Source organism: Euleptes europaea, chromosome 1 (genome assembly GCF_029931775.1).
Source record: "Euleptes europaea isolate rEulEur1 chromosome 1, rEulEur1.hap1, whole genome shotgun sequence".
NCBI lineage: Eukaryota > Metazoa > Chordata > Lepidosauria > Squamata > Sphaerodactylidae > Euleptes > Euleptes europaea.
In genome coordinates, this window is record NC_079312.1 from 74,289,093 (window position 1) to 74,303,572 (window position 14,480).

General features: G+C 43.5%; 1 protein-coding gene across 1 annotated transcript in view; it reads left to right on the forward strand.

The window, feature by feature from the left end:
• Positions 1-14,480, forward strand: part of CACNA2D2 (calcium voltage-gated channel auxiliary subunit alpha2delta 2) — a 720,324-nt gene that overhangs the window by 57,693 nt on the left and 648,151 nt on the right. Inside the window, exon 2 of the mRNA XM_056867097.1 lies at positions 6,097-6,178. Coding sequence (XP_056723075.1) covers positions 6,097-6,178 — 82 coding nt within the window. The remainder of the gene's footprint in view (positions 1-6,096; positions 6,179-14,480) is intronic.

Sequence of the window (14,480 nt, forward strand, 5' to 3'; positions counted from 1 at the left end):
CCTCACAGATCATTCTTTGAGCCAGGTAAGCCAATTCAACACATATCATGCCAGTAGCTGCCATAAGCCATGTTAAAATATATGCATACATCAGTTTTTGTTTTAATTTAATTCAGCACTGGCCTTTTTATATCACTGTTCAGTAATGCATTTGTAAATGTTATTGGAGAAGTGAGATACATGGTTGCTGATTTTGGTAGCAGCCATATGTAATGATACAGCATATGAAGGAGGACCAGGTTGAATCCTAGAATCTACAGTAAATGATCTCAGGTAGCAGATGCTGGGATTTCTGGTAGCAGATGCCACCTCAGGTCCTGGAGAGTCACTGCCAGTAGGACTCCAAGTGGTGCTAAGCGGTTCTCCCAGAATTCCATCTGATCTCCAGACTAAGGAGATCTGTTTCCCTGGAGGAAATGACAGCTTCCAAAAGTATAATCATATAATCATGATGAAGAATGATGATGAGAAATATTGTAAGAAGATTCAGTCTATATTTCATAATTTTATCCCACTGTTAATAGCTTGGACAAGCTTTGTTCTAATTTTGAACTTAAAAAATCGCTTGGGAAATATCTATCTAAAACACATTGAAGAGATGACAACAACAGGGGCTTCAGATCTGTTTTTGTAAGTTTGGACACTCTGCATTAGGGGCTTGGCACTGATATTCAAAATAAATAACAAGCAGGTGAAGGAATGGCATCACCTGTAGAGCCATCAGCCCTTGAAATAGGGGCTGTGGAGAAAGGAGCAAGGGTGATGTCTCACCCAGGAATGGGCCAGCAGCAGCCTTGGGGCCTGGCAGGCACAATGCATGCCTGAAAATGGGGATGGGGCTCAGGCAGCAGACTGCACCTGTGAAGAGGCCAGGAGATGAGGCCAGCAGCTGCTTGGGCCTCCTGGTGCTGGCACAGGCCAACAGAGCAGCCTCTTAAAACCTCAGGGGATGATGGAGCAAGAAAAGGGAGCACCCAGCCAGGGAGGCCATTGGCCCAGATGCCTTTCAATTGCTGTGGGCCTGTCCTTGAAGAGATGGCATTGAGGAAGTCCAGGATCAGCCCACCCCCCGACAATCCTTTACAAGGCCATTCCAGGGTGAGCCAAGGGCCAGGCCATGCCTTTGCAGCAAAAAAGACTGGTGTGAGGCTAGAGAGACGGCTCAGGGTGCACACCCCACCTCTCCCTAAACGGAGGCCCAACCCCTGGGCTTGCTGAACAAAGGATGCTGCAGGGCATGTGGCTTGGCTAGTTTCCTAATGTATTATTTATAATTGAAATGTTACAAGAGTGGCAAGACTTTTTCAGGAATGATTGCTCCTTCAGCCCTGTAACACCACCCGAGGCATGCCATAATACCCCCCAAAGGCAATGAATATCATGTTTTATCACTTGAAGTTTCCCATACAGAGTTGCTTCCAAGTGAAAGCCCCATATACATAATGACATATATATTTATTCTGTCCTCTTCCCTTTTCCATAGTGTTACTACTGATAAGTAAAGTGATAATATCAGATCATAGGTCAATTAGACGTCCTTTGAAAGTTTCTGGCCAGTCTTCTAAATGATACAGAAATACATTCTTGTTGGCACTCAATTCCTCATGGTGCAGTAATTCGCAAACCAAACAACTGTTTCCAGTATCCCAGCTGGGAGGCAGGCAGGGCGCACAGAGCCGGCTCGCATCGTTCCAGCGCAAGCCGGCTTTCCCCGCCCTGACGGCCAGCTGGGGGGGGGGGTGGTCTTATGGTCAGGTGCGTCTAATGGAGCGAAAAATACGGTAAATCTTTGTCAGATCTGTTGCCATTACACTGTTTCACAAGTTTCCTTCTCTCATTTCATGATCAAATTTCTTTGTGGTGGGATTAACCTTTCCATTCTCTCCTTGTAGTTATTATATAACTCACTGAGATCAACTTTAAGGACCTACACATATTGCTTGTGGTACCGGGGTTTGGATTAACTCCCTCCAACAAGTTATGAGTTATTTTTCAAAATGAGTGTAAGTAGAAATTTAACTTCAGACGGGGTTATTTAAAGATATGGTCCCAGTAATTGATAAAATGGAAAAATCCTAATCCTCAAACTTGCCAGGGGGTGGGTATGATGTCTCCCATTTTATTAAAATACCATGAAATATTGTGTATAGTGCACTTTAGAGGGGATTTTTCAAGGATGAATGGATATTGGAATAAATGAACCATTGACCTGACCAGAGGTGGCAGACTGCATGCCTAGAGGAGAAAGGGGTAAACAGAAGTTAATGTGTACATAAGTTCTACAGGTAGATGGATCTCAGTGGAAAGTACCAGCTGTTCAAGCCTGCTTCAGGCATTCCAAAATATGTTTGTCTCTGTTTAGTGCAACTGTTTGTGAGGTCTTGCTTTCCCACGTCTTGGAGAGATGTTGCATTGGTGTATTCCTTCTTATGTACCTATAGCCTTCTTTCCTCTTGTGTACTAAATGGCAAAAAGGTTGTCTTTATGTTGCTTGTAAAATACTTTTTGATGAAATTTTTGATTAATGTGCATTTTATTTGTTTTTAAAATGTATATCCCTCACTTTTCATCCATTGCAGAGCCTACAGGTAGTTTACAAAACCCAGGGTAACACATATAATTAAAACATAAGTAAACATCTAAAAATCAACTAGTAAAAAGAAAACACTAACTCAAAATGCCTGGGTTTTTGTTGTGAGCCACCTCAAATACATAGAGTTGCCAACCACCAGGTAGTAGCTGGAGATCTCCTGCTATTACAACTGATCTCCAGCCGATAGAGATCACTTCACCTGGAGAAAATGGCCGCTTTGGCAATTGGATTCTATGGCATTGAAGTCCCTCCCCTCCCCAAACCCCACCTTCCTCAGGCTTCATCCCCAAAATCTCCAGGTATTTGCCAACCCAGAGCTGGCAACTCTACGAATGCTTCTAGAGAGGCAGCATACATGTTAATTTTAAAAGTCTTGATTTAATGTTGAAATTTTAACAAGCTACGAGGTGAGCTGATATGGGGATAGCAATCCAGAATCGGTGTGGCTCAATGTAAAAGGGAAATTTTCATGTCATTGGTCTTCTCACCCCCAGTAATGGAAGAAGACAGAGCAGGGCCACAGATGGAACTAATGTTATGGGTTGGTGTATATAAGAGTAGATGGTCCTTTAGAAATCCTGCTCCAAAGATGTTTAGCGAATTGAAGGGTACTAATCAGGAGTGGGCTCAGGAGTGAATAGCAATCCAGTGCTGTTGGTATAAGACTGGCATAATATAACCTCTGTAATTAATGCTAGTCAGCAATCTGGCTGCTACAGTTTGCATTAACTAAAGCTTCTTGGCTGTTTTCAAAGGCAATCCCACTTACAGCACATTGCAGTTAGATTAACACAATGTGCTCTAAGTGGGACTTTAAGTGAGGATGTGATGAGAGCATGGATAGCCCTGGCTAAATCTTGCTTTTCAAAGTCTGTTGTTGGCATATCAAGCAAAGCTGGTGAATGGTGTTGTGTACTGTAGAAGACACTTTTGCTTCTATCTGCACTTAGATCTAATAACACCCTCAAAATGCAGTTCTGCTTCTTTAGGAAGCATGTGACCCCATTTAGAATAGTCTGGCTCTTCAGTCTGCTGGTCCAGAAGAATACTATGACTAGGTTAGGGTTGGCAGGTCCCCGCTTTCCTCCGTTGGGAGGTTTTTGGGGTGGAGCTGAGGCAGGGATTGTGTGTGTGTGTGGCTGCGCCGATGTGATCGCATTACTTCTGGTTTACACCTGGAAGTGCCCCATTGCAACGGGCTTTTAACCTTTGAGTGGTAAAAGGCCTGTTGTGATGCGGCGCTTCCAGGTGTAAACCGGAAGTGATGCGATCATGTGGATGCGGCCACGCGTGCAAACTATCCCCGCTTCTGAGATTGGCGGACAATTGCCTGCCAATCTAAGCAACTTGGCAACCCTACTCCAGGTGGTGTAAATGTAAATGTTTATTGATACGGCACCAGCCAGACAATACTCCAGGTGATGGCTGGAGATCCCCCGCTGTTACAACTGATCTCCAGGCGACAGCAATCAGTTCGCCTGGTGAAATGGTGGCTTTGGAAGGTGGACTTTATGACATTATGCCCCATTTAATCCCTCCTGTTCCCAAACCCCACCCTCCTCAGGCTCCACTCCCAAAATCTCCAGGTATTTTCCAACCTGGACCTGGCAACCCTAACTATGACCAACAATATTATAAATCTCTGAGAGATCCAAGAGTTCACCAGGACCATACTTCTTGTGTCTTTTTTCCGGCAAAGATTGAGTTTACCAAAGTAGTTTCAGTTCAAAATTTTAGGTTATGAAGTTCCTTCCTAAAGGACCTCTTTTGTCTTTCTTCCTCAATTCAGAGTAATATGATGAGTATTTATGTGTATGTTTGTGCACACACATATTCATGTATGCTCCAGATATGGGGAAACTTTCCTCCACATACCCTGTAACATTTTTGTTAATACCTCCATTTTCATGACAGGGAGTACTGAACAACATCCCCTACCAACAGTTATATCTATACTTCAGCAGCTGCAGTATATTTGCAGGCAGCAGTTCGCTTAGCCTGCTTACATTTATGTAGATATGATCCAGAGATTAAGACATCTCCAAAGGAACAAAAAATGGGCAAAATGAAAGATGAAACTTCAAATGAACTAGTAGACCATGGTAACAAGCTGTTATAATGTTGTTTCATTATACACATGATTGCTTGGGAGGGGCCTAGCCTGCTCTTAGAAGACATATCTGAAATATATATGCTGTTTACATTTGTGTGTGTTTCTGACTTATGGAAATCTTATGAATCAATGACCTCCAAAATGTGCTATCATTAATGGCCTTGCTCAGGTTTTGCAAACTGAGGTCTGTGGATTTCTTATAGTGTCAATCCATCTCCTGTTGAGTCTTCCTCTTTTCCTGCTGCCTTCAATTTTTCTTAGCATTATTTTCCAGTGACTCTTGTCTTCTCATAATGTGGCCAAAGTATGATAGCCTCAGTGTGATCTAGATTTGATCTAGAACCTACTTATTTGTCTTTTTGGCGGTCCACAGAATCCATAAAACTCTCCTCCAACAATACATTTCAAAAGAGTCTACTTTCTTCCTGTCAGCTTTCTTCACTGTTCAACTTTCACACTCATATATAATAATGGAAAATACTATGGCATTAATTATCTTGATCTTGGTCACCAGCAACCCATCCTTCATTACACTTAAGAAATTTTTCTAGCTCCTTCATGGCTGTACTTTGGGTACCCATTCCTAAGGGGGGTATTAACTACTGTAAAAAAATTTTTTTAAAGGAAAATACCCCCATAGACTTCAATGGGAGTACAACTCCAAAAAAGATGTCGTAGCTGTACCACTGTGGGCATTCCCGGGGTGAAAGGAGTTAAGAAGCATTCCCAGGGTGAAAGGAGTTAGGAAGCTCTGCCCTCAGGAAGCTCTAGGAATGCCTCCCAGGATGCTGGTGCGGGCACTTGTTACACTGGAATGCTGCCAAGAGGCAGCTCCTGCACCTGAGCCATGAGCCGCAGCATGGCATCCTGACGCTGGCATGGATGCCACCCATGATAGCGTAAGTGCCCCTTATCATGGGTTAAATGGGCATTTACACTGGCGCAAAGTCACGTCAGCTCCTATGGAGCTTCCCCCCCCTTTTCTGGATTGAAGTTTTAGTCTCAATTTCCTTCTGATTTCTTGGTTGCAGTCTCCCTTTTGGTTGACGATGGAGCCAAGGAATAGAAAATCTTGAACAAATCTTGAACAATCCCTCCAGTTCTGTGATAAGTTTTTCTTAGTGCAGGAGAAAGTCAACACTTTGCATTTTCTATTTTCACTTTAATGTTTCTTGTTTGTGTAAATTTAAAATATAAGAAGTTGGTCATCTGATAAGCTTATCATCATAGCAGTATCTCTTAGAAGTCAGGCATGCTTAGTATTCTGCCTTCAGCTGGAGCATTAGAAGGAGTGTGCACAAGCTAAGCTCTGGGCATTAATTTGTAACTGTCTCTCTTCATGCATTTCCTTATCTGACTCGTTTTGTGCCCTTCACTCCCTCTGTTGCAGGATGCAGTATTGGGCCAGAAGGCTGGAGCAAGAGATTGATGGAGTGATGAGGATATTTGGGGGAGTTCAGCAGCTGAAAGGGGTAAGTTTTCTCTCTTTTTTGCCTTCTATTTTCCTCCCTTGAGAGACAGTACTTCTGGCTAAAGCTGCCTACATCCATGGAAATAGAGAGCAATTATTATTGTGGCTGGCTGGCTCTTTTTGATTGTACAGGTTCACAATCTAGTGGTAATTCTGAATTTGCTTTCCTATTGCAATCAGGTTGTATTTGATCTACAAAGCAATTAAGAGATTTGTGTCATGCATATCTGGTAGATCATCACCTTCTGTATGTTTTGTCATGGTCACCAAGACAGTTGGAGAAGATCCATTTGCCCATTCCAGCATTTGTGTACCTCACACAGCAACTTTAAGGCAGGCAAAGAAGCAGTTTCAGGCACTACCAAACATTATGGGGTTCCCAGCCTTGTATAAAACATTCCCTTGTTGAGGGTAGGGTTGCCAATTGCCCGATGGTGGCAGGTAAACTACCACCCATCCACTGGGCTGCTGCACGCGTCACTTTTGGGTAAACCCGAAAGTGACACGGACGCGCTAGCAATCCCGGCCAAAACTCTATGGAAACCATAGAGTTTGGGCCGGGATTGCTAGAGCGTCCCCGTCACTTCCGGGTTAAACCGGAAGTGGCATAGGCGCATCACGCGCTAAGGCCACAGCCCCGCGAAGTTCCCGCTGTTGGAGCAGCGGGGCCTGGCAAGCCTAGTTGAGGGTGGTTTTGATAGTTGAGGCAAACTCAAACAAGATAGGCTAGTATAGTTGATATTTAACCTTAAGAGACTTCGTGAGCTGTTCCCTCCCCCGTCTGGATGTGCTATTACTTCATAATTGTATGCTATTGGCACATTTCCATGAGTGAAATGCAACTTCTTTGCCTCCACCCTCCCAATATAGTCCAAAATTCTTGAAATGCTGCTTGTGGGTGAGGGGGAGACAACCTGTCCTAGGAACAGCATGGAGGGAGAGTTGCTGGTCTGCAGTGGAAGTGGGAATACAAATCTGTATGGCATTTCTTTAGCAAAGAATTCACTGTATCCCTCAGTTTGAAGCACTGAAATAGGAAATTACACTTATACCAATCTCTAGTATTTCCTAATCTTTATAATAAAAAATTCTTCAAAATAATATACATATGTTAAAGTGGAAGAACCAGGCCTAAACTGCTTCTTAAACTTTTTCCATATTGATAATGCTCTACTTATGGATTGCAACTGTTCACTTTTCAGTTGTATCATTTTACTTTTAAATCATATAGCATCTGCTAAGAAATAATAAACTCTTGTTATTTTGCCTTGATTGTTTTATCTAGTTTACTCTAGTCTATCATTACAGTAAATTTATATGTTCAGTAATAAGATTTTATATCTGGAAGCCCCACCCCTCCATCATGCCTGTTTTTATATGATGATTTTACTGATATCATTGGCAGTTTATTTGTTGACATAAAATTCTGAAACATATTCTGCCATATATTAATTTATGAACTCATACGGTAAATGATAGCTATAATAGTATTCTAGGAAAACAGTTCATTTTTATCAGGGCATTTCTTTTCAACCATGACAAAAGGCAGAGTTTGCAAAAACTAAAGCTGTCTTAATATTTCCATGTATAATTTTTCATGATTATGTTATTTTAGTAATATTCATATGTGTTTTTTGGGGACTCCAGAACTCTTATATGCTACCCTTCAAACTACAACTTTGCATGGATGGAAGATAAGCTGAATGGTCGCTTAGGATAGGCTTCAGGTCCTTCAAGTTCCTACATAGTGGTCTTCTTTCATTGGTGGTGTTTCCATGACTGACCGTTTCTGCTATATTAAATTTACAAATATTGGAGCTCCTTCCCCTACTCTAACTAGGCTTTTCTAAGACCAGTTCATATCTTTTAGGTATACATACTTCTCAGATTCAATCAGGTTATGGGAATCTGTATTGCAATCTCTGTATGCTGCTGTGCTGAGATGCTGGTAATAAGCCAAGCACAGGACTCTGTTGAGCCTAGCACAGAGGGGTTGGCTTTAACTAGTCTGACAGGGTGAGCAGCACAATTGCTCTCTGATCTTGGTCCTGATGCTTAGCTTGGAGGCTTGCTAACACAAATAGAAACTGAGAGAAATAGAAGTAATGGTTTTAGAAATCTGAATACTAATAATACCCCCGAAGCAAAGCCTTAATAGGAACCTCTTTTTCCGTGCTTCTACATGACACTTAGCTAAGTCAGAGCATGATGCCTGCTTGGGCACTCCGGGACTCACACTGTCCTTTCTTAATGTTGTGACTCAGTCCTCTGTCTTGGTGATTAAAAATAGCGCTATGGATGTCAAAGGAGATAAAGGCCTCAAACTTACAAATCTGTCACACACCATCATCTGCAAGTTTTGTTTGAATTCAGTTTGTATTTCTCATGGCTTCTTTTTCTCTGTGTTATGTATGAGGGAGAGATGAAGACAAAGATCGAGAGACAAACCGACAAACATATATACAAAGTCTGAGAGGCAGAGCTGTCCTCAATATGTCTCTTTCCTCATTTAATGCAGAGTTAACTATAAGCTGGTGACACTTGAGTAAATAATAATAATACGGCTTTCCTAACTATTTTTAGTTTTGTTCCTTAATTTTTCTCTCCTTGGTTGCTGTGTTTATACATGGTTCTATGCTTTGGTTATTGCCTAAAATCTGATAACTGCTCTGCTGCATGGTTCATGAAGTACATTGTCAGAAATATGGCATCTGAAATGGTAACGGTGCTGAGTATTTGCTCTTGACGGCTTGTATGATGCTTAAGCAAAGAATGATTTTTTAACACTTCAGCCCTTTCCAGAAATAGGAAATGTTGAATACTTAGGACTTGTTCCTGCTTCCAGGAATCATAAATTATACTGGCATATAGGAGCATTTTTCAACTATATGCATCTTATTGACAACAACCACTCATCTACTTTTTCTTCTTCAAAAAAAAAAACAAGTCTCCTTCTATAATGATTGCAAGAAAGATGTTAAAAACATGGAGCAAATGGAAATGATTCTGTGAAAATGAAATCTACAAGAAAACAGAAGTGTCTCATTTATTTAGAAGTGCTTGTGTTCCTTGGCCAATAGATTATGAAATGTCTGACAAAGGGCACAAATCACAACAGTTGGGGCAAACCCTCTTGTCTGGCAAATGTGTTAAACAGTCTCAAACTACATAATATATATTTATGTTTTTTAAAAAAAATTCCGGACCAAAACATTTGCTATACTTAAGTGATGTCATGTTTTGCTAATATATCTTTGGTTACACACTCAGTCTAAGCGCTTATGTGCTGGTGCAGCACAATAGGGTGAAGCACAAAAAGGGGAGATGTTTCTATAAATCTTGGAGAAATCTCAGATTACAGAAAACCATCCTTTTTAAAAAAAAGATGGGATACTTTCCTTAAAAGGTTTAAAATGTTGAGATCATGCAAGATTACCTCACAACATCTTGGCAGCCATTTTGGATTGCCTAGGCAACTGCAGACAACATCCCTAACGTTGTCTACTAAAAGGTAAAGGTCCCCTGTGCAAGCACCGGGTCATTCCTGACCCATGGGGTGACGTCACATCCTGAGGTTTACTAGGCAGACTTTGTTTACAGGGTGGTTTGCCAGTGCCTTCCCCAGTCATCTTCCCTTTACCCCCAGCAAGCTGGGTACTCATTTGACCAACCTCAGAAGGATGAAGGCTGAGTGAACCTTGAGCCAGCTACCTGAAACCAACTTCCGTTGGGATCGAACTCAGGTCGTGAGCAGAGCTTTTGACTGCAGTACTGCAGCTTAACACTCAGCGCCACGGGGCGCCAACGTTGTCTACTATTGCATAGTTAATCCCAAAAAGCCATTGCACTTTCATTTTGAAGGTAAGTTAAGGGGGAAAGGAGTGGGAAGGCAGGTAAACAAGAAGGAAGATTGGGGGGGCACAACTAGAATAGGAGGGGGAATAAAAATGGAGCAAGGGAGAAAATGGAGGGAGGAGAGAAGGTGTGAGGGGAAGCAAAGGAAAGAATAAAATGGGGGAATGATAGAGAAGGGGGTGTCTGGAATATAGGTGGGAGTGAAGGAAATGGCAGAACCTGTGAGGGGGAGGAAGAAGGGGAAGTAGGGATAGCATGGGTGGGAGGACCATCTGGCAGGGGATGTGATTCCACATGGATTCTTGTGGGACCCCACTTGTCATATATATTATTCCAGATTATGGCTCCACCTGTGAAGAAAAACCTGAGAAATTAAAAAAAAAATTAGAGTGTTAAAAACTAACAGAAATGTAGCAGTGACATCTGTACGTGCATAGATGTGGCAGGGAAAACTCTTCAAGGAGTCAGTTCCACAGAGTTGGGGCTATGATGGAGAAGTCCTGGGCTCTGGTTAATGCCAAGTGGGCCACCCTATGACAGGGAGGACATCAATGTCAAAATAATGATGCAGAGGTACACCCTCCTCCTTGGGTCCAGTTGGGATTGGACCTCCCTTTCCTGAGTCCAGGTCTGATCTGTGACCCTAACTGGATCCTCTTCACGCCCTCCCCATTACCTTCTTTGCCTTAACTTATTCAGAGGTAGGGGCCTAGTTCAGAGACTGGCTTATTTTGCTGAAAGTCTTTAGACATTTGGCAAAGTAGCCTGGGTTACTCTAATTATTTTCTGAGTGGAGCAGGAAGTTAGTTTTCACTTCATTTTGTAAGATCGTTTTATTCTAAAGGCCAGTCTGTTAATAAGAAATCTGCCAGAAAGGAGAAGGGGATTGTAAGGAGACACCAGGAAAATGAAATTGTAGCAACTGCGTAGACATCATACTCTTTCAGTGTTAGCAGTTAGTACATATCTGACATTCTACTTTATAGTGTAGGAGCCTTGATTTATTTTACATTTCTTCCCTGGCCATTTTGAGACAAAGAGCCTAGATGGCGCGTATTTAGCTCAGCTGTGTATCCTGATCATCCAGTGATGGTTAGCTAAGTAATGGGCAATGCTGGCATCCTCTCTTAGCTGTGATGAAGAAAACACCCAGTCCATAAAAAGGTCCAGATGGTCTGAAAGCTTGTGCCATTGGTTGGGAGTGGCGCACAGCTTTTTGGCAGTGCTCAACAGCAGGCTAGCCTGCAGCTGAGCAACATTTGATCCTCCTCAACAGGTGCCACTGCAGCTCAAAGGAAACCTCATTGAGCCGGCAGGGAAAAACAGTTACTAGCCAGGACTTTTCAAGTTCTTCTAAAGGGCAAGGGTCTTATCTGCGTTCAAAACGAGGCCTTCTGTTGGTGGTCTGTCCACTTTTCCCCTTAGGTCAGGAGGCTCTTGTGGTAAATCTGAGATAGTGGAGTGATCTGGCTGGGATGCCTCTCTAACTAATTTGACATTACATTTTTCTCAAGTGGCTTTTCACAAAGGTAAACTGTATCACTACTCTCATTCTCTATTGTGATCTCTGAGTCTTGGCTAATTACTTTATGCTGACAGTCTGGCATGTCACCTTGCCACAAAGGTCTGCTCTTTATTAATTTGCCTGCCTATAGAAATGACTAGATGCATTGGCTGCGGGTTCATAAACTGCATGAGCTTTCCTGACTCTATCCTGACCTACAGTTCCACCTGCTGTTTTAAGTTCAGAGTTCTGTCCAATGTGGAGATATACCCCAGCCTTTCAGTCCCCAGTTTTTAAAGAGCACATTTACACAGGGCTTATCTGAGGATGGTATTGGATATTATTAGAGAGGTATAATAGCAGGGCTGGAAGAGGAGGTATTGTCTGTAGTACTTACTAAGCAATGTCACTGAGTTCTGTGGAGTGACAGAAAATCCAAATTTCAGAGCAATTATTGCTTCTAGTTGCTGCTAGAGCCGTGTTGGCAAACCTATGGCACGCATCCCCTGCCCCCTCCTCGCGGCCTTGACACCATCTGCCTCCCGCCACCCTGCTCCGCCTTAGCAGCAGCAGCAGCGCCGCCGCCCCACCCAGGCGCCGCTCCAGACCCGCCGCCGCCTGCTCATGCTCGGCCCCGAGGGCTGCCCTGCCACCCGCCAAGTCGCCCCTGCCCCCTCCTCCGCCCCCTTGGCTGCCCGTCCCCCTCCTCCGTCCCTCCTCGCGGCCTTGGCACACGTTTCCGCCGCGCCGCAGCCAACTTTGTCGCGGGGGCGACTCGGTGGGTGTAGCGGTGCGGCCGGCAGGTCAGCCCTCGGGGCCGAGCATGAGCGGCCGGTGGCGGCGGCGGGTCCAGAGCGGCGCCTGGGTGGGGCAACGGCGCTGCTGCTGAGGCGGAGCGGAGCAGCGGGAGGCTTGCGGGAGGCTGGCGGCGGGTGGCTCTTTCGCTTGGACTTGCCACTGAGATGCACATTTCCCCCATCCAGATTCTCAAAACTGCATGGGGGGGGGGTTGTTGTCTATTTGTGAATGGGAAGTTTAGCCTTGGACTTGCCACTGAGATGCACATTTCCCCCATCCAGATTCTCAAAACTGCATGGGGGGGGGTTTGTTGACTATTTGTGAAAGGAAGATATAGCCTTGGACTTGCCACTGAGATGCACATTTCCCCCATCCAGATTCTCAAAACTGCATGGGGGGGGGGGTTTGTTGTCCATTTGTGAAAGGAAGGTTTAGCCTTGGACTTGCCACTGAGATGCACATTTCCCCCATCCAGATTCTCAAAACTGCATGGGGGGGTTGTTGTCTATTTGTGAAAGGAAGGTTTAGCCTTGGACTTGCCTCTGAGATGCACATTGTCCAGATGCACAACTCAACAATAAGCCCCCCTGCAGAGTTTTGAGAATGCAGATGGGGAAAATGGTGTTCGTCAGTCATTGCCATGATTTAATTTTATGGATGACAAAGGATAGCACAGTTAGTTCTGAAAATGAAATCCTTAATGTGTGGAATTCTCTGCCAAATAATTTTAAGTCAATGAAAGCACTTGGGATTGCTTTCCTTACTTTGTTTGGATCATCTTATGCTTGTGAGCATAAGATGTTAACGTATGAGTTGTTTTTTCTAAACTAAAACCTCAGTATTCAGGTTAAATTGCCGTGTTGGCACTTTACGATGAATAAGTGGGTTTTGGGTTGCAGTTTGGGCACTCGGTCTCTAAAAGGTTCACCATCACTGTGCTAGAGGGATGGCCTCTTTCCATCTGTTCCTGTCAAGTAGCAGCAAGAAAGGGTAGAAGTAGTCTATGTAGCCCCCTCTTGTTGCTTAGCCAAAGGCCTTTGAACAAGCTTTGTGTGTGTGTATAAAGTGTTGTCAAGTCGCAGCTGACTTATGGTGACCCCTTTTTGGGGTTTTCATGGCAAGAGACTAACAGAGGTAGTTTGCCAGTGCCTTCCTCTGCACAGCAACCCTGGTATTCCTTGGTGGTCTCCTATCCAAATACTAACCAGGGCTGACCCTGCTTAGCTTCTGAGATCTGATGAGATCAGGCTAGCCTGGGCCATCCAGGTCAGGGCCTGAACAAGCTTTAGCTGAAAGTTTTTATAGGGGTTGAAGGCTATTATCTAAACAGCTGTGGTAAATTGGGGTCGAGGCTTCCTTTCTTGCATGGCTGATCAGCCTTCCTTCCTTCTTGGCCAGAGCAGAATGATGGTACACTTGTTGAATTACCCACTTAATGTCCCTTAGGTCCCAGCTACAGGAACTGCTGAGAGCTCTTGCCCTGACAAGAATGCAGGGATTGGCCATATGGATTTACTTTATTTTAGTTAACTAACCTCCCTGTCACTCTTTAGTTATCTTTAGAAACATTTTTGGAAGTGAATTTTTAAATTAAGGTGTGCGTGTGAAAACTGTGGTGAAGCAGGTTTCTGTATATTTTGTCACGGCATGAAGATTAATGCTTGGCAGCATGGAGCTGAAAGTCAAGAGCATCAGTGCAATGTCACCGACGCTCCTGTAAGAATATTGATAAAAAAAAGAAGGAACATATTTTTTTCACATGATAAAGCTGCTTTTGAAGCTGGAGACAGATACCTTGTTTTTCAGTGATGATAATTCAATGCAGTAACTGTGATATTTGTGTAGTAGGCAACTTTATCTGGAGTCAGATGCTGCTTTACCTCTTTGTGACCCTGATTCCTAGTTCTAGAGCTTCTAAGGGAGTGTTAACAGTTGATGAAATGGCAACTCCAATAATGTTATTTTCCATTTGAATAGGTGGACATGGGGCTAGTACAGTGTTCAAACTGTATAATACAATGGAGCTTTGAATAGATTGACAGGGGGAGTTGCTGGCTGTTTGATTTATGCAGATTGAGGTGACAGTCTTTGCCCTTGTCCTTGTCTTGTGTGTTCTTCTGTTATCAGTGCTGTCAAATAGCAGAGT